This window comes from Choloepus didactylus, chromosome 19, assembly GCF_015220235.1.
Source record: "Choloepus didactylus isolate mChoDid1 chromosome 19, mChoDid1.pri, whole genome shotgun sequence".
NCBI classification, from domain to species: Eukaryota; Metazoa; Chordata; class Mammalia; order Pilosa; family Megalonychidae; genus Choloepus; species Choloepus didactylus.
The window spans coordinates 59,990,631-60,015,319 of record NC_051325.1 but is presented as its reverse complement, the minus strand read 5'-3'; the positions used below and the strand labels follow the sequence as shown (position 1 = coordinate 60,015,319).

At 47.1% G+C, this 24,689-nt stretch overlaps 1 protein-coding gene and 1 long non-coding RNA gene across 9 annotated transcripts in view; one reads left to right on the top strand and one right to left on the bottom strand.

The window, feature by feature from the left end:
• Nucleotides 1-499: 499 nt before the first annotated feature.
• LOC119515694 lies at nt 500-3,527 on the bottom strand. Of its 2 annotated transcripts, none has more exons than XR_005213122.1 (3): nt 3,446-3,527; nt 2,818-2,956; nt 500-2,157 (listed from the first exon to the last, which is right to left on the bottom strand). It is a non-coding gene; the product is annotated as an uncharacterized LOC119515694 (long non-coding RNA). The 2 variants fall into 2 exon arrangements; XR_005213123.1 differs by lacking the exon at nt 3,446-3,527 and adding an exon at nt 3,368-3,391.
• Nucleotides 3,528-7,720: 4,193 nt separating this feature from the next.
• Nucleotides 7,721-24,689, top strand: part of CTCFL (CCCTC-binding factor like) — a 37,676-nt gene continuing 20,707 nt past the window's right edge. For 2 of the 7 annotated variants that reach the window (XM_037812204.1, XM_037812201.1), the window contains exons 1-6: nt 7,721-8,284; nt 8,671-8,896; nt 20,558-20,728; nt 21,017-21,150; nt 23,396-23,516; nt 24,176-24,325. In XM_037812204.1, coding sequence (XP_037668132.1) covers nt 7,721-8,284; nt 8,671-8,896; nt 20,558-20,728; nt 21,017-21,150; nt 23,396-23,516; nt 24,176-24,325 — 1,366 coding nt within the window. Of the gene's footprint in view, nt 8,285-8,670; nt 8,905-20,557; nt 20,729-21,016; nt 21,151-23,395; nt 23,517-24,175; nt 24,326-24,689 lie in introns of all 7 variants that reach the window. The other 5 variants (XM_037812206.1, XM_037812207.1, XM_037812205.1 and 2 more) reach the window with 4 other exon arrangements.

Here is a 24,689-nt window from a genome sequence, read left to right as displayed (position 1 = left end):
CCCTCCTCCCCAGTTCCCCACAGACTCATGCAGGTTGTACCCGGGCTTCTTGTCTACTGTTCAATTAGCTTTTTCTCTCATTCTTTCCTTCACAAACATTTGGTCAGCCCCTCCCAAGGGCAGCACACAATGATGACCCAGAAGACCCAAAAATGGAGAGAAGACTGTCCTTGCCCCGAAGGAGGGGCCTCTCAGCAAGCATCCCACAGACATGGAAGAATCTCTTCTCATAAGTCCTCTTAGCAAACTAAACCTATCCCTGGTTCCAAATGAACATTGATTTTTCCCTTCTCCAGAGTGGTAATTCTGAATCTTAATCTTGGAACATGTATCAATAAAAAGCCAGAGGGACTTTTGGCAGTAAAGCTTAAACCATGAATATGTTTCCACCTTCAGTTGGGGATTATATTTTATATTACTTTGCTATGGTATAAAGCCTTTATAATTTCTACAAATCAAGACATTAAGGAAATGTTGGATGCTTATTATGTTTAGCTAATATAGATAAATAACTTATTTATAAACTGGGCCCATTACATTTATTTTGGACACTCAGCTCTTATACTCAGGTAAAACTGTTGCATAAATTTATTGCCCAACTATTTGTTCAGATTTGTTCACTCAGTAGATGTGCTGAGTGCCTCATGTGTGCCACATTGATCTACGTACTGGGCAAAGGGAGAACAAACAGCAGGAAGCAAAACAGAAAGAATCCTTGCCCTAGGGAAGCATCTAGTTTAGTTACATTTAACATTAGAAGACCATGAGTCTTCAATTTTTGGTGGAGATGCCAGCAATTTTTAAATGCTGAGAAAAAAATCAAGCTGATAGGGAAATGAAGGGCACAATTTTAAACAGGGAAGTTGGACAAGGCCTCAGAGAGGGGGCAGTTGAATAAAGATTTGCAGGAGGGGGAGGAACAAGCCGTGCTACTATGTGGAACAAGAACATTCCATGACTAGGAATGTCAAGTGCAAAGTCCCTGGGTCACCAGCTTGCCTGGGGTGTCTGAGGAACAACAGGAGCCCTGTGCTAGGGCAGGGTGAGAAGGGTGAGAGGTGAGACTCTGAGAGGAGAAAGGAGGGTGGGGGCACCCTCACTCTCGTAGTGCCTCAGGGCCATTGTGGGGGCTCTGCATGGGGCATGGAGGTGTTTTGGGCAGAGGTGACTTGGATCAGGGTGGGGAGCATGGGAGGCAGACGTGGTCAGATTCAGCAGACATTTTCAAGTAGAGCTAATAGGATTTACTGAAGGCATGAATGCAGTTGGGAGAGAGAGAGCATACTGCTAGATATTGGACCAGAGCCTCTGGAAGGATCCACATTAACCGTGATGGGAAAACTGTAGGTGGAGCAGGACTGGGGAAAAGTCAAGAGTCCTACTCAGGATGTTTACCCAGTGGATGTCTTGACAGTGACAGGTAGTAGGCAGGTGAGTAAGAGAGCCTGGAGTCAAGGGGAGAACTGTGTCTGGAGATGTACGTTTGGGAGCCATAGTGCACCCATAGCACACTGAAAGCCTTGAGATGGGATGAGATCACCAAGGCAGAAGGACCTCCCTCCCAACTCTTGTTGCAAGTCAGAAAGAGGAGGAAGAACAGTGCAGAGCAGGAGACCAACCTGTATAGCCAGGGAGGAAGAAGAACCAGACATGTGAATTATGAGCTGTATTCATTTCCTACAGCTGCTGTAACAAAAAACCACAAACTGAGTGCCTTAAAACAAACAAATGAATTCTGTTACATTTCTCAAAGTCAGATGTCTAAAACCAGTCAGCGGGGCTGTCTTCCTTCTGGAGTCCTAGGGGAGAATCCGTTTCCCTGCCTTTTCCAGCTGCTGGAAGCCACCTGCATTCCCTGGCTCCTGGTTCCCTCCTCCATCTTCAAAGCCAGTGGCACAGCATCTTCAATCTCATTTTCTCTTCTTCAGTCATCACAGTGCCTTCTTCTGACACTGACCTTTGCCACAAAGGTGTTGGTCGTTACACTGGGCCCCTCCAGATAATCCAGGATCCTCTCCCCATCTCAAGGTCCTTACCTTAACCCCAACTGCAAAGTCCCTTTTGCCACAGAAGGTAACATATTCACAGGTTCCTGGGATTAGGGTGTGGACATCTTTGGGGGCCATCACTCAGCCCACCAGGCAAGCGAAAAGAGACCTGAAAGAGGAGTGAGTGACCAACAGCATCAAAGCCCCTGACTAGTGGACTAAGGCGAGCACTGAGAACAAAAGTATCCAGCAATGTGGGGGTTACCGGTGGCCTTGACGAGCAAGAATGGAGCAGCTTCTGCAAAAAGCAGGACATCCCCGAACTGTCCTCAATACTGTACATTGTCAAGTACCTATACCACTTCAGGTTTTTATACTAGAATTAACAGCCTCTCATTAGCTTCTAATTGGGTGTGATTTAATGATGCCGCCAAATTTAGCCCTTTTCCTAATGCTAAATCTACTTGAAAAATATAAGATTACAGCACCTTGTTCTAAGCCAGAAGACTTAGGGATGTCATTTTTTAAAAGGAAGATTTCATTTTACAACTGGCAAAAGAAATCTAAAAAGTAAAGATTGAAAGACTTGTAGAATTCCAATGACACCTGAATAATTTTATAATAAATAACATCTGTTGCATAAATGAATGACAAAAATAATAAAATAGCTAACAAGTACTTCACATCTACTATATCCCAAGCACTGTTATTTTTAAGCTCTTGGCATGAATTATTCCATTTATTCTCACACATATACCATATATATATATATATATATATATATATATATATATATAGTCATGTATAATGAAATTAGGCAGGTACTTACGCTCAGTCTACAAACAGGAAAACAGAGGTTCAGAGACGGTGAGTGACTTGCTAAAGGCCACACAGCTGGTGAGCTGAATACCACTTTTACTACCATGGTATTCTGCCTCCTGATGTCCAACAGCAGTTAGAAGCTTGGGCTGTAAAGACAAGCAAGGATACATACAATGACTAACTTCTTAGACTTTAAATTTTTGATCCTCCTAACTTTTTCCCCCAAAACAAAAAAGTATGACACTCATAATTGCACTGTTTAAAGGACGTATGCAAAGGGTAAGAGTCCATCCCATTTGCCCCTTCAACACTCCATCTCCCAAATTTACTTCCATTCATGGGTTGGAACACACCCTTCCAATTTTTTTCCCCCCAAGATGCTTATTTTCAGACTCCACTTAGTTAATTTAAACTTATTTGTTTCCATTTAATTAATTTAAGTTTCTTGTTTATTTCCAAATGTTTCTTCATGTATAAGCAGGACAAGGAAGAGGTTATAACGATAAAGCTATGGAACATTCCAGAAGACACATATCATGAGAGTCAAATTCCCATACTCTGCCTCTTCCCTCCTTGCAAACTCTCCAGTTTAAGAATTCTCTCCTGTGCCTCATTTGTCCCCAAATACACCTCACCCCTGTGGCCTCGAAATCCATGAGCACTGCTGAAGTACTCTAATGAGAGTCCATTCTCTCTGTGTTCAAACCAAAGTTCACAGTACACTGATCTATAGCAAAACAATGTTTTCCCAACAGGTTAACTGACATGTTCCAAAATGGACACTCCTTTGCAGCCCATTGGTTGAAATCAGGCGATCGCAATAACATCACAGGCAAAAGAGCTAGGCTGTTTATGGACTTTTCAGTACAAATTATCTTTATAACACTTTGAGGAGCCAAATTTATCATGTAAGAATAGATTAAAAATCAGTTGACATACCAGTTACCAGTCAGGGGCCAGAATAATAATAAATAAATACAAAAACACCCATGCAAAAGAAAAACTTGGTGTCTACTCTCCAATTCTAATAATTAACAATATAGTAACTAACTTTCCAGTTCTTTTTCCTTAGAATTGAGCGGATTATAGTACCGTGTGCAGGTGGGGTAGTACTGACATATCTTCATCAGAGCTCCCACCCCAGCCTATTACGTGTTAAATTCTCTTTCTATTAGCGCAGGAAAAGGCCCTTCATCCATCTTGGGAAATGGCACATTCAGTGTCAAAGTCAGAAATTCTGGACTCCAGATTACACTTCAGAAAAACCCTCTGCACATTCCATTTCCCAACAATGTAGAGATCAGAGTTAATCATAAACACCTACTGCATGAATGGACGACTACTGGATGAAGCAAAGAGTTCCTGAAAGGCTTCCTAAAGTTATGAGGTTGGAGACCCAGCATTTAACTGTTCAGGTAAATATCACTGCGGAGCAACCGAAGACAAGCCATCCTGACATTCATTTATGTAAGACTGGAGGACAGAAAAATGCAACACCCTTTATGTACATTACAGAGGCAGTAAAGAAGAAGGGTTAACGGTTAATGGGTTTGACATGATTTGACAACAAGTCTTTGGTGCAGGAGTTAATTGCTCATTTCATGCTACACTAAATCCAAGTAACTTCCATTACACTCTATCCAGATCCCCTAAAAAGCAGGGGCTAAAAGTTCAACTGGTAGGCACTGCCCCACACTCTTGGGGTACAAATGGGGTTACAGCTTTTTTTCTTCTACATACTCCCCCAAGATCCACCTGCCTATTAGCAGGAAATCCAGCATCTCTGGATTATTAAGAACACAGGGAGGCCAACAGCCTCCTGTAAGGTCAGTTTAAGTCCCAAAGCCCAGAAGAACGAGGAACGGACACAGCTCAGGCGGCACTGCAATCCTGTGGCCAGCTGCAAGCCCGAAAAGCCGGCCCTGCTGTGACCAGGCCTTCTAGATTCTTCCACAGACTGCCAGAGATGAGCCCACTGCCTCTGTACTAGGTTTGGCCTACAGCTGGGCTCCAAATATTGCCCTCGGATCTTTCCAACCCATCCACTGGCATGGCCCAGGATGGCAGCCTGGCTCAGAACCTGCTTCAACGCCAGCCACCCCCCACCTGCAGGTGGACACTTTCCTTCCACATGGCCAGCAAGGCCGCCTGGGCACAATTCAAAGGAGGACAACCGTTTGGGGGATCCCCCCAACCTCTACCTTCTGGAAGAGGCTCCCCTCCACAGTGCCAGGGGGTTTCCTGCAATGACTCCAAGGGGAAAGTCTCAGACAAGTAAACAAGGTTAATCTTGGGTGCAACTTCCCACTTCAGGAGCAAAGTTCATAAAACTGTGGACTGTGGCTCCTGCTTGTCTCCGCCTTGCCCTTTGAGCCCCTCCGCCGGTCACCCTCTCCCCTCAAGGCCGCAGCTCCTCCTGCTCCCCAATCCTTCCTTCTCCCCCTTTCCACATCCCTCTTCTCACAGGCCTTATATCCCCTTTAAAAAACGTTTATTTAATTGGAATTTGAAATTTTCTAAACACGAATTTCTAATATAAACACCAACAAAACTTTCTAGTTGCATGAGTGTTACAGCAATAACGCGAGATTACCCAAAAAGGCACTAAATAGGTGGTGATTGCTCAAGCAGAAAAACTCATTTAAATGATTTAAAAGAAGTTATTATAACACACTATTTTTCCAGTGACCTTCAAATATTTATCTTCTCCATACAGTACATATACTGTAAAAGAAACCTCAGACTGAATGTGAAAATAGTGATCCAAGAATCTAACTAACGAAAGCATTACCACTGGTACACAAGGTTTCTTACTGAATTCAGTGCTATGTTTTGTACTACTAAAAATGAAAAAAATAACTATTTGAGGACTTACTATGTGCGGGACTGTGAATAAAAACAGAGAGCTACAAGGGGCTGTGGAGAAAGGCTGACACACAGAAAGCCTCTCACAGACATAGAACGTTCCCTGGCTGGGGATGGGAGAAAGCTCTTGGTCACCACTTGTGCTTAAACAAGGGCCAAACAAGCCACTCATCTTCCATCCTTCCTCCGGGCTCCACCCGCTTTAGAGGCCTGTCTCGGCCTCTTCCCCAAGACCGCTTTCTCCTTTGAGTTAACTCTTCCCCATGCCCTCTTCTCTTCACTATCTCTTTCTCCTTTGCTCTTCATGTCCCTCACGCTCCCAACGGACTTAGATGTTTTTGGAAAAAAAGTCTATAAAGTCTAAAGAGCTGGAAAAGAATGAGGGCTTTCTGGTGGTCCCGCCCCTCCCTCCGTCAGCCGCCTCAGCGCTTCCTTCCCTTCTCTCCCCCATCTTCCCAGGCCGGCCCTTTCTCTGCTCAACAACAGCCCCCACCACCACTTTCTTCCTTCGGGCCTCCCTGTCAGCGTCCCCCCCCCCCTTTCCTGCTTGCACCCCTCTCCCCTCCATGTTTCCCTGAGGCTCCCTTTGCACCCTCAGGGTTTCTGGCTCCCGGAAGGATATCTCCTCACACCTCCAGCTTCCCCCGAAGGCGCATCTGCCCTCAGAGTTCTCCCATTTCCCACTCAACTTCTCTTACTCCTTTGTCTTTCACTAACCCCCACCCCCCATTTCTCAGCCTTCCTTCTGCTCTCCATCAGGCTGCCATATTCCCCTCTCCCTCCATGTCTTCTCCCCCCCGCCCAGTTTTATCTATCCCCTCCCCTCAGGTCTCAGGAACCGCACCCCCCCTTCAGCGGGACCTTCAGCGTCCCTCCTCCCTCCTCCTCTGCCCCCTTCGTCCATCCCCTCCCACCCCGTCTCTGGAGTCCCTTTCTGGACTCTTCTCCCCCTTTCACTCCCCTCGCCCCCCATGTCCATCTACCCAATCTTAGGTGTCCCAGCGCCCTCTTGGGGTCGCTCCTTCCCCCGCCTTCCCCATCCTCCCACAGCCCTCCCTCTCAGCGCCCCCTTCAGGAGCCTCCTTTCCCCGCCACTTCCTCGCCTTAATGCGCCGTCTCTTAGCGCCCCCCACTGGTTCCTTCCACCTCCCTCCCCCCACCCCCGCGTCTCGCAGCGCCCCCTTCAGGTCTCGCCCCCTTCCCTTGCAGTCCCCCCAACCCGGCCCTGGCCCCGCCCCTCACACGCCACCCTCCCCCCACCGTTCCTGCCGCTGCGCCTGCGCACTGCTGCCTTCCCCCTCGCGCTGCAGTCGCGGGACAGTGGGCTGCAGCACGCGGCCCGCTGTGGCGCGAGGCGGAGCCCACGCAGGACGGGGCGGGCCGGCGCCAGGCCACGCCTCCCGCGGTGAGGGCCCGCCCCGGGCAGACTCGGCCGCCTCGCTCGTGAGCCTGGCTGTGGAGCGTGGGCGGGCGGTGGGGCGGACGGGAAAGGCGGGCAGGTGGCGTGGGGGGCTGGGCCGGGGAGGGCCCGGGAGAGTGGGGGCACTGCCCAGCCCCAGGATGGGGGATGCTCGCCAAGTCTATCCCGGCTAAAGGGTAGTAGGCCCAAAGCTTGTCGGGCTCAAAAGTTGCTGTCTAGAACTGTGCATTTGCTAAAAAAGCTTACGCCCAAACTTTCCATGCCTCAAATGTGCATTTGGTGAAAGCCTACTCAAACCCAACCTTCCAGGCCTAGAACGCGCATTAGCTGAAAGTCTGCTCAGGCCCAACCTTCTAGGCCTAAAATGTGCATTTGCAGAAAGCCTGCTAGGGCCCAAACCTGTTAGTTCTAGAATCCTTTGGACAAAAGCCTGCTTTAGCCTAAATCCTGCATAGGCTCAACCCCTCCTAGGCCTAGGCTGGGTCTACTTAGTTCTGACCCCTAAGAGGCCCAAAGCCTTTGGAGGCCACAACCTTGCTAGGCCTCGATCAGACCCAAAGCCTGCTGGGCCGAAACCCCACGTGCCGTATGTAGACTGTTTCTTTCCCAAACAGGCCGAGTCATAATGGCTGCTGCGGAGCTCTCCATCCCTTATGAGCAGTTCACCAAAATCAAAGAACTGGAGTTGATGCCGGTGAAAGTCTTAGAGGAGGAGGAGGGGGAGGACAAGGAGGAGAACGGAGAGTGTAGAGTGAAGGCGTGTGCGAGCCCCAGTGAGTTGGAGGCCGGGTGTACCAGTGGGGCCTTCCAGGCCGGGATCCCGGCGGGAGAGCTGGAGCTGGTGCCAGCCACCGCAGAGGAGAGTGACAAGCACATGGTGACCCTGCAGACGGTGCAGTTCACCTCCCACGATGTGGAGCTGCCGGAGATGGACTGGCTGGCACAGCACCAGGAGGAGCTGGAGGTGATGGTGCCGCAGGCCAACAGCGAGGTGCCCTCGCTGCTGTGGCTCGACAAGGCGCCCCAGTCCACTCTGCACCAGTGTGTCACCATCAGCATCCAGGACGAGGTGTTTTCGCTGCAGGAGATGGAGGTGATGCAGATTCACCTTCTGGAGGAGAACAAGGAGGTAGCCAGTGAAGACAGCAAGTTACTGGAGAGCCTGGCTGCAAGCCCCGGATGCGTAAAGGTAGAGCTGGTTTTAATAAGCGGACCCCATACATGGTGGAGAAAATGAAGTTGTTTTTTTTTTAAGTTATCCTTTGTGCAGTAGTATGTATGGACAAACTACTTTGCAATTTAAAATTAAATGCAGTAAAAGTACTTCCCAGGAAAAACCTGGGAAACCTTTTGTACTTTTTTTTAAGATATTAAAAAAATTACACTAAATTAGAATACTACAAGGTGATACTAAATAATTCTGGCTTCAGCATTTTGGTTTCAGCATACACTATTGGGCACTTCTTTAATCTTTGTTTTTCGTTATGGAGTCAATGGTTTCATCAAGGCAAAGAGTTTAATCAAATTGTTATTAATAGTATTACATTTGTTTGAATACTTATTTTTGTTTATTAGCTTGAGAAAAGTCAGAAGGAAGACCAGCTGTTGGTTGAAGGAGTAGTTGCTGGAAAAACAGAGGAGCAGCTCTTTGTTGTGGAGATGGAGCCGGGAGATGAAGGAAGAGATGAAATTGTTCTGACAGTTTCAAACTTAAATGTGGGAAAACAAGAAGATAAACCTCCCTCCGATCAAGCAAATGTCGAAAAAGCCAACTCTGCAAAAACTCAAAGAAAGGCAAAGGGTAGGCTAGTTCGTCTTGTGTAAGAGACTGCATAAAACTAGCCCGTTGCTAGTTTTGGGAAGGAGCTGGTAATTGAAGTTGTAAGTGATTGACTTTTAGTTGCTTTCGGAATGTCTGGAAATGAGAGAAATTTTAAACCAATGTTCTGCATCGTGAATCAAACCCGAATGGGTTTTGCATTTTGCACACAAATGTTTTAAAAGCATGATAAAAACGCTCCTGCTAAGCATCATGCAGGAAAATAGGAGCTGGAGCCCTGGCCTCTGCCCTCCAGCTTACAGTCCCATGAGGGTGTGGGTGATGGGGGGGGACCCCTCACAGAGGCGAGACTTCCTTCGGTGCGGTCGGGGTTACTGCTTCTAGGGGGAGGGGCGGCCGGTAGCCGAGCCCTCAGCTCTCGGGGCTGCTTAAAGGGTACCGGCGGCGGGGGCTCTTTCCCGGAGGCGAGGGCGAGGCGGAGGACGTGGCCGGGTCCTCGGCGAGAGGCGTGCAAGGTGTGGAGGGCGGCGATAAGGACAAAAACACTCTTCATCCAGTAGGAGTATGCGCCAAAGAGATTTATTCAGGGGTGATTACAAGTTATATAGGCTGGTAAGAGGGGCAGGGCTGGAAAGGAGGTGAAGTAGCCTTAAATGGCAATACTGAAGGAAGAGGGGCTAGGATTGGTTCTGAGAGGACGCAGGAGCCATTGCAGCGGGCGGGGGTTGTTTTGGCCACGGTGCATGCGCGCTGGCGGTGGCAGGAGTGGCCTTGGCACCAGGGAGTGAGTGGGTAAGATAAGGAAGTGAGGAAAGGGCGGTTGGGAGAAAGGCGGTTTCCTCCGGCAAGCCTCCCCTGCCAGTGGCATTTTGGGTGAGGAAAAGGGAGCTGCCTTGACCTCGCTCCTCAGGCTCGGGGGGGCTGCAGAGGGCACTCACGCCCGTACCTACTACCCTCCCCAGGGGGTGATCAGGTCCCCTGGCCCAGGCCTGGTAAGTCGAGGCACAAGCTCAGTCCCCGCAATTCCCCTTTCTTTTCTAATTAGAGGAAGAGGCTTTACCGGAGAGGTCCGCTAAGGGTGAGGGAAGGGGGAGGTAAGGGAAGGGAAAAAGGGGTTGACGGTGGCTCAGCGAGGCTGGAGCTCAGTGTTGGTGTGGTGCCCGGGCGTTTGACAATGGCTTCGCTGCAGCGGGCTGGGCGAAGGTGAGGAGTTTAAAGTTCAGGGGTTTAAAGTTCAGGGGTTCAGAGAAGCTGGAACTCGAGGCGAGAGCGATGTTCAGGTGATTGAGAAGGGCCTCGCGGTCGGCGGGTTGACCGGTGGCGTTGAGGTCGCGGAGGGTTGGTTGTCATCTTGGAGTGGGGGGCGTCAGAGGTGGCGAGTCGCTGATACTGGATTTGCACGAACGAGGAAAAAATGGCATCCGTTTGTTTTCTTACAAGCTGGACAATTTTGCGGATGAGGCAGGGTCCTAAGATGAGAGCTAGAATAATTATTAATAGGGGGCCAAGAAAAGGAAGGATGTATGGGAGGATGAGAGTGAAAAAACTGGACCAATAATTGGTGGCTTCATGATCTCTTTTACGCTTTTCTAGTCCCTCTCGGACCCTTTTTAGGCTGTCCTCGACGAGACCTGTGGAATTGGCATATACACAGCACTCTTCTCCTAGGGCGGCGCAGAGGCCTCCTTCTTTGAGGAGGAGAAGGTCAAGACCTCGGCGGTTTTGGAGCACGACTTCAGAGAGGGAATTGACAGAATTTTTTAGATGGTAAATAGCGTTTTGTAAGTGACAAATGTCCTCGTCAACAGCCGCCCTGAGGTGAGTTAGGGCGGAGCCTTGACTGGCTAGTGCAGCGATTCCGGTGCCAGTGCCGGCAAGACCTAGGAGGGAGGCAATTGTAAGGACGGTGATGGGCTCTCGCTTTTGCAGAAGGGCAGGAGCTGCAGTTCTTTCTAGACGGAGGAAGAAGTCTTCTTCGCTATGATATAAGACCCTAGGGATAAGGACAATTAGGAGGCAAGTTTCTTTATATTCACTGATGATATTCGTGCTGAGACAGGGGGTAAGTCCTGTAGAGGAGCAGAGCCATTGGGAGGAGTTATGAGGAATGAGAAATTTTGCCGAGCTGCTGGGAAATGAGTAGCTGGCACAGGCAGTGAGGTTGGGAGAGTTACTGGAGCGAGGGCGGACGCACTTTCCCGTATAGGAGACTGAATGAAAGGTCAGGGGGACGGCAGAGGTATTCCAACTGCATTCCGAGGGGCTGTCTTCTGTGCTTTCTGAAAAGGAGAGGTTGGAGGCAACGGGCTCGTACAGTGAGGAAGAGGTGGAGAGGCAGAGCCAGCAGGAGGAGGTAAAATTGGGGTTGGAGGAGTTCACTGAGGCAAAGGCGGCTTGGATGAGGCTAAGGAGGGGAGAGGAATAACGAGAAGGGGGCAGAAAAGGTTGGGGTGGTGGGGTTGGCGATGCGTTGTTGGCAGCTGAGGTGCGGTTTCCGGATGCACTGCTTGTACTTGAAGTGCGGCTGGAGGGCTGTGGAAAAAGGGGGTTAATGACTTTATTGGGACCTATGCCAGAGGGTGTTTTTAAAGCAGTATTTTGGCATGGTTGGCTTACAGCCTCCTTTTTTATAAGAATAAGTGATCCTCGGTCGGCTCCTTTCTCATAGATTTTGAAGCCTCAAGTTTGACCGAGTAACCAGGAGGGATCAGTGGGGAGCTGCACTGTAAGATTAAGATGTGTGCAGGATCCCTTACTTTCTTGGCCGAGCCAGTTAACAGTAGGGAGTTTGCACCCTGTAGGGGTTCATTTTAAGGTAAGGTAATGATTAGGAACAGGAGGCTTCCAATTAGTGGCTAATGTTTCACACCCCCAGTATGCACAGTAGTACTCGTTGGGGGAATTACAGTACGATTTTCCAGGATTTGAGGATGGGTACATGTAATATTGGGTCTGGGGATCACTTACCTTTTGAGCGCAGGTTTCTTCGACTCTGGAGACAAAGGTGGTGAAAGGCTTACTCGGCTCCTGGAAGAGCTTGGTGAATTTATTAGGCCGACAGGCAGAGCAGTTGGCAAATGCTCGTAAGGCAATTCCCCAAAGAATAGGCCAAAAGGTGGCAGGTGCATTAATATAAGCAGACGCATTTAGAAACGCTCCAGTGCCCAAATAGGCTTCGGGGGGATGATAGACTCCAATGGCTGCATTTTGCTCACTTTGCTTAGCTGCTTCTGCCTGGAAGTGAGCACGCCAGTCAACAAACTGACCGGGGTTAAAAATTGAACGGGCAAGCGAGGCCCAGTCTTGGGGGAGGCAATAGTTCATGGCGAGATCCTGTAGTATTTGGGAAGCATATGGGCTACCTAACCCGTCCTCCTTGACGGCCCTGCGAAGCTGCTTGATAGCATCTGAGTCAATGGGATACCAGTCATACGGCTTCTGTGGGGTGGGGGCAAGGTTAAGAGGAAAACAGCGAAAAGCACGAGAGAAAGGAGGACGCGCTTGCAGAGGGCTTGGCGCGGGAGTGGGGGTAGGGGGAGCGTTGCCCCAAGGGTTGCCTTGAGGTGTAGAAGGCAGCCAGGGGTTGTTAGTCGGCAGGGTGGGAGGAGCGGCGGCAGCTGCCGGTAGCGGCTCCGAGGGGGAGCTCGCCGAAGGGGAAGGCGGGAGTGGGAGGCCCCAAGCGTCGCAAGATGGCGGCGCGGTAGGTGTGGCTAAGACACAAGATGGTGGATCAGCCCCGCCCTGTGAAAGGGCGGGGTCCAAGGCACAAGATGGTGGACTAGCTCCGCCCTGTGAAAGGGCAGGGTAAAGCATATGCGGTTTCCGGCCCAGCTTAGGGCTGATGTCATCGCCGGAGCATTTCCTCCCCTCGATGGAAGAAGAAGGAGGAAGTTCGCCATTTTGGCGTGGCGCAGTGTTATTTTGCTTTTTGGGAGTCACCTCGAGCGCGTTGTTAATCTGCTCGACTAAGGACTCCGTGTCCGAGTCATGATTTGAATTAGTATCGCTATCTGAATCTGTTGGCTGGGTTGATAGGGCTTCCTTGGATTTAACGGGGCCTCGATCAGGGGGGAGGGAGCCTTGAAGGCAGGAGCGGATGGTTATTAAGGTGGGGAGCAAGCCGGGAGGGAAACGCTTGCTCTCATGTTCCATGGCGTTGGTGACTCGATCAATAAGGCGATCATAAGTAACAGGGTCCCAAAGATGGCAAGTGGTGAGCCATGGGTTAAAGGGCAGCAGGAGATCCCAGTATATCTGCAGCTGCCGGACAGACACTTTACAGCGATGCGTGTCTAGGAGACCCGCTAGAGCACGAACTTGAGGTGCCTGACATGTAGATATACGATTACCCATAGCTGAGGGGAGAGGAGGGGGAGTTGTTCCCGAGCCGGGCCGGCCCGGCTGGCGGGGAGGAGGAGGAGGAGTTGTTTACCGAGCAGAGAGAATGAGATAAACTGTGGCCTTGAGGCCGAAGGAGACGGCGAGAGCAGAAAGCAGTGCCCTTTGGCAACGGGAGCAGTCAGGGGGGGCGGTTGCAAAGAGGCACACGGCACCAAATGAGGAAATAAAGATACAAAGAACTACAGCAAAGTAATGGAGGGGAAGAGGGAGAGTGTTAGGAGGAACGGGGGTCATAGAAGTGCGCATACAAGAGGACGAAGAGAGCGTGGGGGAAGGGAGGAGTTCCTACTGGATGAAGAGAGCGTGGGGGAAGGGAGGAGCGGCTTCGGAGCAAGGAACCTCACACGGCTCCGGAAGCGGCGAGGGAGAGGCGGCCCTTACCTTGCAGGCGAGGAAATGGGAAGCTGGAGAGGCGTCCGGGCGAGCGGGTGACCTGCCAAACTGTTGTGTGGAGACGTTCCTCACACGGGGCACCAGTTGTGGTCGGGGTTACTGCTTCTAGGGGGAGTGGCGGCCGGTAGCCGAGCCCTCAGCTCTCGGGGCTGCTTAAAGGGTACCGGCGGCGGGGGCTCTTTCCCGGAGGCGAGGGCGAGGCGGAGGACGTGGCCGGGTCCTCGGCGAGAGGCGTGCAAGGTATGGAGGGCGGCGATAAGGACAAAAACACTCTTCATCCAGTAGGAGTATGCGCCAAAGAGATTTATTCTGGGGTGATTACAGGTTATATAGGCTGGTAAGAGGGGCAGGGCTGGAAAGGAGGTGAAGTAGCCTTAAATGGCAATACTGAAGGAAGAGGGGCTAGGATTGGTTCTGAGAGGACGCAGGAGCCATTGCAGCGGGCGGGGGTTGTTTTGGCCACGGTGCATGCGCGCTGGCGGTGGCAGGAGTGGCCTTGGCACCAGGGAGTGAGTGGGTAAGATAAGGAAGTGAGGAAAGGGCGGTTGGGAGAAAGGCGGTTTCCTCCGGCAAGCCTCCCCTGCCAGTGGCATTTTGGGTGAGGAAAAGGGAGCTGCCTTGACCTCGCTCCTCAGGCTCGGGGGGGCTGCAGAGGGCACTCACGCCCGTACCTACTACCCTCCCCAGGGGGTGATCAGGTCCCCTGGCCCAGGCCTGGTAAGTCGAGGCACAAGCTCAGTCCCCGCACTTCGGGACAGAAGGAGCTGTCACTCCTTTAGGAGGCAGCGGAGACCGCTTCTGGGAGAGGTAGCCTGGAAGGAGGACGAGGAGCCCATGGAGGGCCAGTGTGACGCTCCGGAAGTGTGTGGATTCCTACATGAGGGTGGGTGAGCAGCTCTCCTGTGGGTGGGTGTGGGGTGGGTGCTTGGAGAGGTAGGTTGACTGGATTAGAAAGGACCTGGAAACCGTACGAAAGGCTTATTAAAGCAGTTGGCAGCCCAGCAGCCCGCCGGAGGAATTTGACTCTCAGAAATGATTTTTTGGCTTATATATTTTTGAAGTATTTTTATATTAGTTTCCTGCTTATTTAAATCAAGTGATTTCACACCAAAATGCCAATTTCTAGCTCATTTTTTTTACACTTCTGACTGCACTAGGTGCCCACCCGTGTCCCTGTGCCTGGCAGCTGGAGTCAAATAGCCAGATCTAGACTCAAGATGACTTTTTGCCTACACAGCCTGACCCACCTGCAGCTTTTGCATTTTGAGCTTTTCTCTTTTGGGAATTTGATCAAATCGCCTACATTTTTTTACTTTGTTCCCCTGTGGCTAGCTGCACACGTGCAAGACAGGCCCCTGGTTTGAGATGCAGTAAAGCCGGGGACGAAGCCAGCAGAATGTCCCTTTCCCAAGGATGTTGAGATCCTGAGTTTTAGACATGACCATGTCAGTAAACACTTCCCAAACAATTTAACCAATGTAACGACGTACACACTCGAAGCTAGTTTCCCCTTCAGCCTTGGCCTGGGGAGACTTATACAAGCCTGGCCACGGGCTTGCGGGCACTCGGTGATCCTGGGAAAGTGGTTGTCGGGGTCGGGTCTGTTTGGCCACCTGGTCGTCTCTGACCTCCATTGCAGCTTTTGCATGACTCAGTTCTGGGAGAGAAATTTATTGGAGAAAACTGCAAGACTCAGGAGTGTAGAAGGAAAGGGAAGTACTTTTTGTTTAATTTTATTTTGCTAATTAAAACATGGTCTCTAAAGAAGCCTCATAAAATGTGAATGAAAGGAGAAAATAAAATCCTCCATAATCCCTCCTCCCAGGTATAACCGCTCTTAGCATTTTATTATAACTTTATCTGTCAAAAAGACTTCCTTCTTCAAGCACAGTTAAGGTGTCCCAGGAAGTCAGCAAAGACCCAGCAAATCACTGGCACTGCAGGGCCTTTGGTGTGCAGTTTTTCTGGGCTCTTTGATTCCATTTGACTTCATATTTCTGCATCGTTGATATTGTCTTAAAACAATGCTTGTGGGGTTTCATGGGTATTTTGTAATATAAGACATGGGGATCTGACTATCCCTGTGCTTGGGTTGCAAAGTGGTTTTATGCCCTGAGTCTTCACAGCCTCACTTTAGAAAGGTTGCACACAATTGCTTTTTGGATGCATACATACCTTTTGAAAGTACTGAGTTTACGAATGATAAGTTTCATGTGTCACGTGACCCAAAGATAAGTTTCATGTGTCACTTGGCGTAACTTGATAGTGTACACATATCTTTTTAAATATTTTATTAAAAGTTAAGTAGCTACAAAATACTAATAAAATATACCTAAGGTGTAAGGATAATACAGCAGATGATGCTTCAGTGCACCTCATACTCAGTCTAGAAAAGAATTTGCTTTTACCTTTGAAATGCCCTAGGTGCCTTCTTTTGAATCACTTCCCTTCCCTTCTGCCCTCAGATTTTATGTTCACAAGTCTCTTGGTCTTCTTTGTTTGAACGCAATGCTTGATCTAAATACATTTTGTTTGATTTGCTGTTTTGTTTGACTGCTTTCTCCATGCACTGCCAAGTCCCTAAAAGCCGTCCATGTTGCTGTGAGTGGCTTTAGTTTCTTTTATTCCCACTGCTCTATGGTATTTCATTCTCTTTATAATTTATTCATTCCGCCGTCGGTGGACGTTTGGATTGCTTCTGGGTTTTGCACGGGTTTTCCCGAAGCCCACGTGCAGGAGCTTGTCGAGGGTGCGTCCGTGCCTGGGAGTGGATATGCTGGTCACCACGTGCACAAAGCACATTCCAGAATGGATGGCTCCTGCCACCGAAGTCGGGGTCCCTTCTGGGATGTGACTGTTCATGTCTTTTGCCCATTTTTCTGCCAGGCTGGTGGTCTTTTACTTAGCAGTCTGTAAGAGCTCATTACGTATTCTGCATATTCTTTTTTGTTGTTGTTGTTAGTGATTTGTGTTGCAAATAGCTTTTCCCAGCGCATAGCTTTGCTTTTTACTGTTTATGGTGTCTTTTTTTAAAATTCAATTTTATTGTGATATGGTCCCATACCCTACAGTCATCCAGAGTGCACAAACAGTTCACAGTACCATCATTTAGTTGTGCATTCATCACCACAGTAAATTTTTGAACATTTTCGTTACTCCATATGGTGTCTTTTGATTTAAAAAAAAGAAATTTCTGATTTCATGGTAGTTGAATTTATCAACATTTTCTTTTCTTATTCACATTTTTCCCCCTGGTATCTTATTTCAGAAATCTAACCCTATCCCAAAGTCATAAATATATGATTCTATACTGTATTCTAAAGCTTTAACGTTTTGCCTTTCATGGTTAGATCTTTATTCCATCTGGAATTGAATTTTGTGAGGAAGTGAGGTCCATATAGTTTTTCTGTTGTAATTGTTTCTTTCTCAGTCAGTATTGCCAGAGAATTGTCAATTTTATTAATCTTTTAAAAGAACCACCTTCTGGCTGCTTGGGTCTCCTGTATTGTACATTTGCCTTCCCTGTACTTTCATTTAGTTTAGTCTGCCATTCTTTTTCTAATTTCTTAAGCTGGATACTTACCAGGCTCTTTAATTTTCAGCCTTTCTTCGTGTCTTGTATAAGTGTTTAAGATAATAAAATTCTCTCTAAATGTGCTTTATCTACATCCCATGATATTTGACAATATTTTATCATTTCCTGTGTCTTTTTAAATTTTTATTATGATTTCTACTTTGACTCTTGATTTTTGGAAGTGTTTCTTACCTTCCAGTCACATGGGCTTTTTTCTAGTTAACTTTCATGTTATTGATTTCTAACCTAATCACACTGCATACCATGCATTCTGTATCCTGTTGCTATGTCTTCTGTAAATGCCATGTAACTGGATTTTCTTTTAAATCTCAGGCTAATGGTCTTCGCTTCTACTTGGAGTATTTAGTCACTTGACATTTATTATATATCTGCTGTGTTAATATATAATATTTATTGTATATCTTTGTATTATATGATATATAAACATATTTCTAAAGATGAAATTCCCATAACATAAAATTTGTCATTTTTGCCCCTTCCAATGTATTTCTCTGTGGTTCAGTTGTTTTTAATATAGTATAATGTGGTGCAACCATCATCACTGTTTAATTCCAGAACATTTCATCACCTCAAAAAGAAACTCCATACTCATTAAGCTGTCACTCTCGACTTCCCCCTCCCGGGCCCTGGCAACAGCTAGTCTTCTTTCTGTCTCTACAGATTTGCCTGTTCTGGACATTTTGTGTAAATGGAGTCGTACACATACCATATGTGGCCTTCTGTGTTTGCCTTCTTTGAGCATAATGTTCTCAAGGTTCATCCACACTGTACTATGTGTTGGTATTTCATTCCTTTTTAAAGCTGAATAATATTCCCTTGAACAGATAGACCATATTTTGTTTATCCATTCATCAGCTGATGGACGTTTGGGTCCATCATATTTTCGCTATTATAAATATGTTGCTCAGTTCATTTTTCTTCATTCATTTTTCTTTCTTTTCAATTGACATGCCTTCGAGTTCACTGATTCTTTCTTCAGTCTGCTCAAATCTGTTGTTGAGCCCCTCTAGTAAATTTTTCTTTTCGTTTATTTATTTCATTTATTTAATTTCATTTATCCAGAATCCTATTTTGTCCTTTTTTTTATAATGTCTGTCTCTGTTGAAATTCTGTGTTTGGTGAGGCCTCATTCTCATGGTTTCCTTTAGTTCTTTAGACAGGGTTTCGTTGAACGTATTTAAAATAGCTGATTAAACGTCTTTGTTTAGTAGAAATAAGTCCAGTGTCTGGGTTTCCTCAGACCCAGTTTTTGTTGTTTGCTTTTTCCCATTGTGTGTAGGGACCATGTTTGATTGTTTTTGTTGTTGTTGTTGTTGTTTTGCATGCTTCATTAGTTTTTGATAAATATTATTATGTCCTCTCCTTCCTAGGTCATTTGGTGGCGTTTCTGAACTTATTTTGTAAAGTGTGTACTCTTTGTTAGGTGTGGCCGCAGAAGTTTCTGTCCCATTAGCTTAGTGGTCAGCTAATGATTGAGCAGAGATTTACTTAAAACACCTGGAACCAAAAGAAATCCCCAGTCTCTGCAGATGGGCTCTGGGTGGGTATTGGGGCATGCCTTCAGCACCCAGCCAGGCAGTTGACAACTCCACCCTAGCTTTCTCTTCCTGCTTCTGCAGAGCCTGAAAGTCAGCCAGAGTGAGAGCTTAGGGCTTTCCAGAGCTTTCCGGAGCTTACACACAGCTCTGGGACTTCTTGGTTTCCAGGATTATGTCAGAGCTTTTCAGAGCCCTTATTCCCCATTCTCATTCCCAGACTTTCTTCCCAAGATTTCACTTAGCCTGATGTTTGCCCCAACTGTTATCCACTGCCTGTAAATGTTTCAACAAACACCCCCCAACCACCAGGTAACTGCTTTAGCACTGAGCAAGTTCCAGGTTAGGGAGATAAAGGCAAGCGCTTCGAGCTGGACTTCCAGGGGGCCTCCAGACTGGTCAAACCAATAATGATGATTTTTGCAAAGGAGATCTGTTCTGCTCCCACCAGTACCAGTACTGGGGATGTAGGTTGCTATTTTCAAGGCTACCACTGAGCTGGGGAGTGGAAGGTGAGACCAGGGTAGGTTAAAATGCCACGAACTTCAGTTTTTACCAAGATTCAGCCAGTTTGTTATTGTTGGTTAAGCATTCTCCTGGTTGCTGCAAGCTTTGGTTAGTTTGCAGAGCTGGAAAAAGTTGATTCTGATAGTTTTTGCTGATTTTTTGCTGCTTTTATGGAGGCAGAGACTGTGGGAGTTCCTTACTCCCCTGTTTTTGCTCATGTCAAAGCTACATTCTGTTTTCGATCATTCTGTAATCTGAAGTCTTTGCAGGCCTGGTTCTTCGGTTTGTGTTTTCTGCCGGCTCTTGATTGTGGCACCTTTATTTATTGTGAATCTTTTTTTTTTTTTTTTGGAGGCGGGGGGCAGGTTTATCTTCAAAGCCTGGGGTGAAGGTGGCTTCTTTGAGGGATGATTTGTATTGACTTCTGCCAGGCTCTGGAAAAACCACCCTGAGAACCACCCGGGAAAGGTTCACTGGGGCTGCAAACCTTCTTTGGAGTCAACTTCATAGGGGAGAATTTTCCCCTGCTCTGGTTCTAGACCAGCACTATCCAATGAAACTTCCCGTGACAGTAGATATGCTCTACATCAGGACTGTCAGGTTTGGTAGCCTCTAGCCACATGTGACTTTGGGGCAGTTGAAATGTGACTTGCAACCGAGGGATTAAATTTTAATTGCGTTTAATTTAATGACTGTAAATTCATGTTTAAATAGCCATATGTGGCTAGTGGCTATTATTTGTGATTATGCCATTCTATACTGCTTTCCTTGCAGTCCCGGGGCTGGGACAAGGGGTGCAGGTGACAGGGGTGGGTTATCTTCAGTTCACCGTCGTACTGAGAGTGTATATCTGTTAAGGCCCCATCTTTAGAGGTGACTGTCTTCTTGGACTCCCCACTTTGGGCAAGAGCTAAGCCTTGTCTTGTGTCTCCTGTGAACTCCAGGGCCTTCTAAAACTTTACAACACTTTTCCCCTGGCATTTTGATTCTTTGTTTTCAGTGGGAAAGATGGTCCGTTTGGCTGGAAACTGAGATAGACCATTGTTTTGGTAGCAAAAACGTGTTGCTTGCTGTCCAAGGGCATTTTGTCTTAAACTGTTTAAATCAGCGCATACGTAGAGATAGTGTATTTTATTGTTGAGTTACCATGTTAGGTTAAAAAGGGATGTGACAAGTCACTTTCTGTGGTTTAAATGGAATTTGAACAGTTTCTTCCAAAGAAAAATTGAACTTTATGTTGTCTTCCTGTAGGAGGAAAGCAAACTTTCCATTGTGATATCTGCGTATTCACCTCTTCTCGAGTTTCAAGTTTCAATCGTCATATGAAAACTCACACCAATGAAAAACCGCACACGTGCCACCTCTGTCTGAAAGCGTTCCGTACCGTCACCCTGCTGCGAAATCATGTCAACACCCACACAGGTGAAAGAGCTGAGCAGTGCCCTCTCCTTGAATGGTTTATGGCAAGGTTTAGGTAGCCTGGGAGTCCACCGAGTTGTGCGCTAAAAGAATGTCTTACTGTTTTAAACTTCAGTTTTGCTTAAAATCATTGAATGTTGCAAAGATTTTCTCAAATGTATTTGTGGTTTAAAGAACCTGTGCTTAACTGCAAGAGCATTTTGAAACTTAATGTAATTTATAAGTTATAAATTCCTAGGAAATATTTTGGTTAAATCTTGTTTTAAAAGCATAAAATATGTGTCTTTACAGGTACACGGCCATATAAGTGTGGCGACTGTGACATGGCATTTGTCACCAGCGGAGAGCTCGTGCGACACAGGCGTTACAAACACACTCATGAGAAGCCCTTTAAGTGTCCCATGTGCAAGTACGCTAGCGTGGAAGTAAGTGCACGCTTCTACTCAAGCTTTGTGAGGCCTTCATGAGTTGTTGCAGCAAAAGTTCTATCAAGTTATATTAACGCTAGAATCTGCTCTAAAACGTTTTTTCCTAAAGACATTGCCATACAAATCGATACAGGAAATAGTACATACTCTTATTTTTTTAATTTAAAACAGGAAATTGGATTTCTCTTTTCCTCTGATTACCATTTAATGAAAGCAATACATAAAGGTGTACTGGTCGCAAATAAGGTTACTTGTGTCCAGGAAGTAGTTCCCAGATTTGTTGAAAAGTTCCACTTAAGTCCTGTAGGCAGTGCTCCCTCCCAGAGTCGAAGTGTATTTGCTCTGATGGAGAACGCAGATGCGTTCTGAACTTTTGCCGAGTTTTTTGTGTTTACCTCAATGCCATTTGGTCAGATACAAAGCAACTTGCTTGAAAAGCACAAGCATTTTCCACCCGTAATTACAGCGAGACTCTCCTTTTCAAATTTCAGTTACGTGTCATGGTCATTGCAACTAGATCGTTTTATTTATACCTTCTAACAGGTTTGCAGTGCTCTAAATGAAAGGATGGCAGAACCCTACACCTTACTTTCTGACATCCATTTCCTACAAACTTACAGTGAACTTACAGGTTCACTGTTTATTAGGAAGCAGCCTGGATCCTATTTTTGAGCCCAGTTGGAAAGGGATAAAAAATACACTCAAATGGAAGTAAGTTAAAGGGGAGAGCTAAAGTTTAAATATAGTAATAATGCAACTGTGTTTCATAAATCGGGGCATTTCACAGGCAGGGTCAGAAATTTTGCACTATTTTTTTTCCTGTCATTACTATTTTTAAAAATTATTTCTCATCTGAGGTAAAGGTCGTGACTGTATTATAAGACTATAAAGGGAAGGTTTCAAAGCACAAAGCCATCTTAGAATCCTAAGCCTGGAATGAACTTTTTGCTGGTGTCTCGCCAGATCCTGGCATAAAATTCTGAGGCCCTCCTGAGACTCTCCGAGCTTCCACAGTCTGCAGCTTGGGGGGTAGTTTCTGCCACTGCTGACCCCATCCCCACTTCTGCAGTGTCCAAGCCACCCCCCCCAGCTGTCTGCTCCAAGAGGGTGTAGCCCCCCCACCCTGTCCGTCTGCCCACGGCCAGCAGGGGACACCCTGGTGCAGACACGCTTCTGAGAGCTTTCGTCCAGCCGCCTCCAGCGGGGGGTTCATGCACAGCTCTCTCTGGTCCTTCACCCTGCTTTACCCAGGCACTCTGTGCTGTGATTTTAGAAACTACTTTTGCTTTCCAAAGGACATGAAGACATCCACTTTTTTACAACTCTAGGCTGACCTTTTTGGTTTGCATCTTGTTTTCCATTCTGAGTCCTCTCTTGTTCCTGAACATTCTTCGGGCTCACGCGTGCCTGTCGGGTGGTTCGGAACCAGAGCCGAGTGTGGCCTTGCTGAGACCACGAGCAGGACGCTGTGGGCTTTTCTAGTGTCTGCAGCCCAGGATGGTGGGTTGCATTCTGTTTCCTACTAAAAGCAGAGAATGGCTGCAATAAGTGAATGAGAATGCTCTAGAAGGTGCTCTAGAAGGTGCTCTAGAAGGTGATAAAACAACCAGGCAAAAAAGTGATCAATTGCTTGCCTTTTAACTGATTGTCTGGAAGATGTAATTAATCAAATTAGAATTTATTTTCCTGTACTTAAAAGCTAGTTCTTATCAAGAAACCACTAACACATGGTACCTCAGCTTAATTTTCAGGCAAACCTTCCTCAGTCATGTGCCATTGTCCCTTGGGGCTGGCATTTTGGGGTCTTCAGGACTTGTAATTCTGAAGTACCTCATGCAGATATCCCATCCGACATTAAGGATTTAATGTGTCAAGGATCTCACTTTACTTGAGCTAAAGAAAATTTTCTAGCCTTTGTGTTTTTGCAATAGGATGCAAACTCTATTGTATATTGCCTTAGAAATAAAAATATAATCATGTATAACATTGAGAAGATAGATTTCAGTTCTCCCTTTGCAAAGAGAAGTTAAATATGAATGTCTCTGGAAACTACTGTTCGTTAGGATCTTATACACAGGTGTTGAATAAAGAAACAGCCTGCAACAGAAAATAAAAGTCATGACTTTTCCCTGATTTTTAGCGTGTGAAGTCTGCTCTGATTAAATATGTTAAAATCCAATTGATAGAAATATTTTATAATGCTGGTTAATTTAAGACTCTACAACTTACATTTGTTTAATAGGCAAGTAAATTGAAGCGTCACATTCGTTCTCACACCGGGGAACGCCCTTTTCAGTGTTGTCTCTGTAGTTATGCTAGTAAGGACACCTACAAGCTGAAACGCCACATGAGGACTCATTCAGGTAAACATTTTGCATGTTTCAGATCTAGTAATGGTATAGTTGTTTCTTTTTTTTTTTTTAAGTGCCAGAGCTTTTTAAACATTACTCTGCAATGGCAAAGGTAAAGTTCAAATGTGGAAGAATTTCTTTGTTCCACGGAGACCTGGGGATTTTGATCTATATTTTTGCATTCATTTAGCATTAAAGAGGCCACATAATGCTTTGCTATCTCTCCAGCCATTGCAAACAAAACACTGTAAGGTATTTGCTTTCATAGATTTTTCACATATTTAAAGTCAGCCCCTAAATTCATCCTTCAAGGCAAAACAAAATTTGCTGGTTTCAGAATGTGCTCACTGTATATTTTGTTGCATAGACTATTGTTTATGCAACCGTCTCGGTTCTTTATACCACCCCTGGATATGAACTTTACATCTGTCTGGAACTGATGAAGTAGGGAGGCCCCAGGCCTTGGGAAGGTTGCCCGTCCGGGCGTTGTTGCCACTTCTCTCCTTGACATCGCCTTGATTTCGGAGGCGTGGACTAAGTGGGGTTTATGCACAGGTGAGTGGAGTTGAAAAAGGGGCCCGGGGCGTGAGAGGAACGTCCTCAGCCACAGGCTAGGCTCGACCTGGCAGGGAGGCCACTCCAGGTGGTCACTTTTGTCACCTGTCCCCCAGGTGAGAAGCCGTACGAGTGCCACGTGTGCCACGCACGCTTCACCCAGAGCGGGACCATGAAAATCCACATTCTGCAGAAGCACAGCCACAACGTGCCCAAGTACCAGTGCCCACACTGTGCCACCATCATTGCAAGGAAGAGCGACCTGCGTGAGTGGTCGGGTCTTGTGGCCCTTCTTTCTCCACGATCCTTGCAGGGCTGTCCAGGTGCAGCCCTGGGCTTTGCTCCCGCACGGCTGTGGTCTCCCCGCGCGGCTCCCAGGGAGGAGTTTTCTTCCCCGGTCCTGTGGTGCCACCCTGTGGTTGCACTGCAGAAGTGCATTTTCATGACGTGTTTCCCGGCCCTGCCTCCTGATGCATGTGGTTGCTCTCACAGGCTCTTTAGCTCATGAAGCACCTCCGTGGGTATTACTTTAGTCCACATGGGACTCATTTTTACAGATGAGGAAACAGGCACAGAGACATCGAGTGCACTGGCTGACAGTACATGACTGGGGGGGCTAGAGGCTGCCAG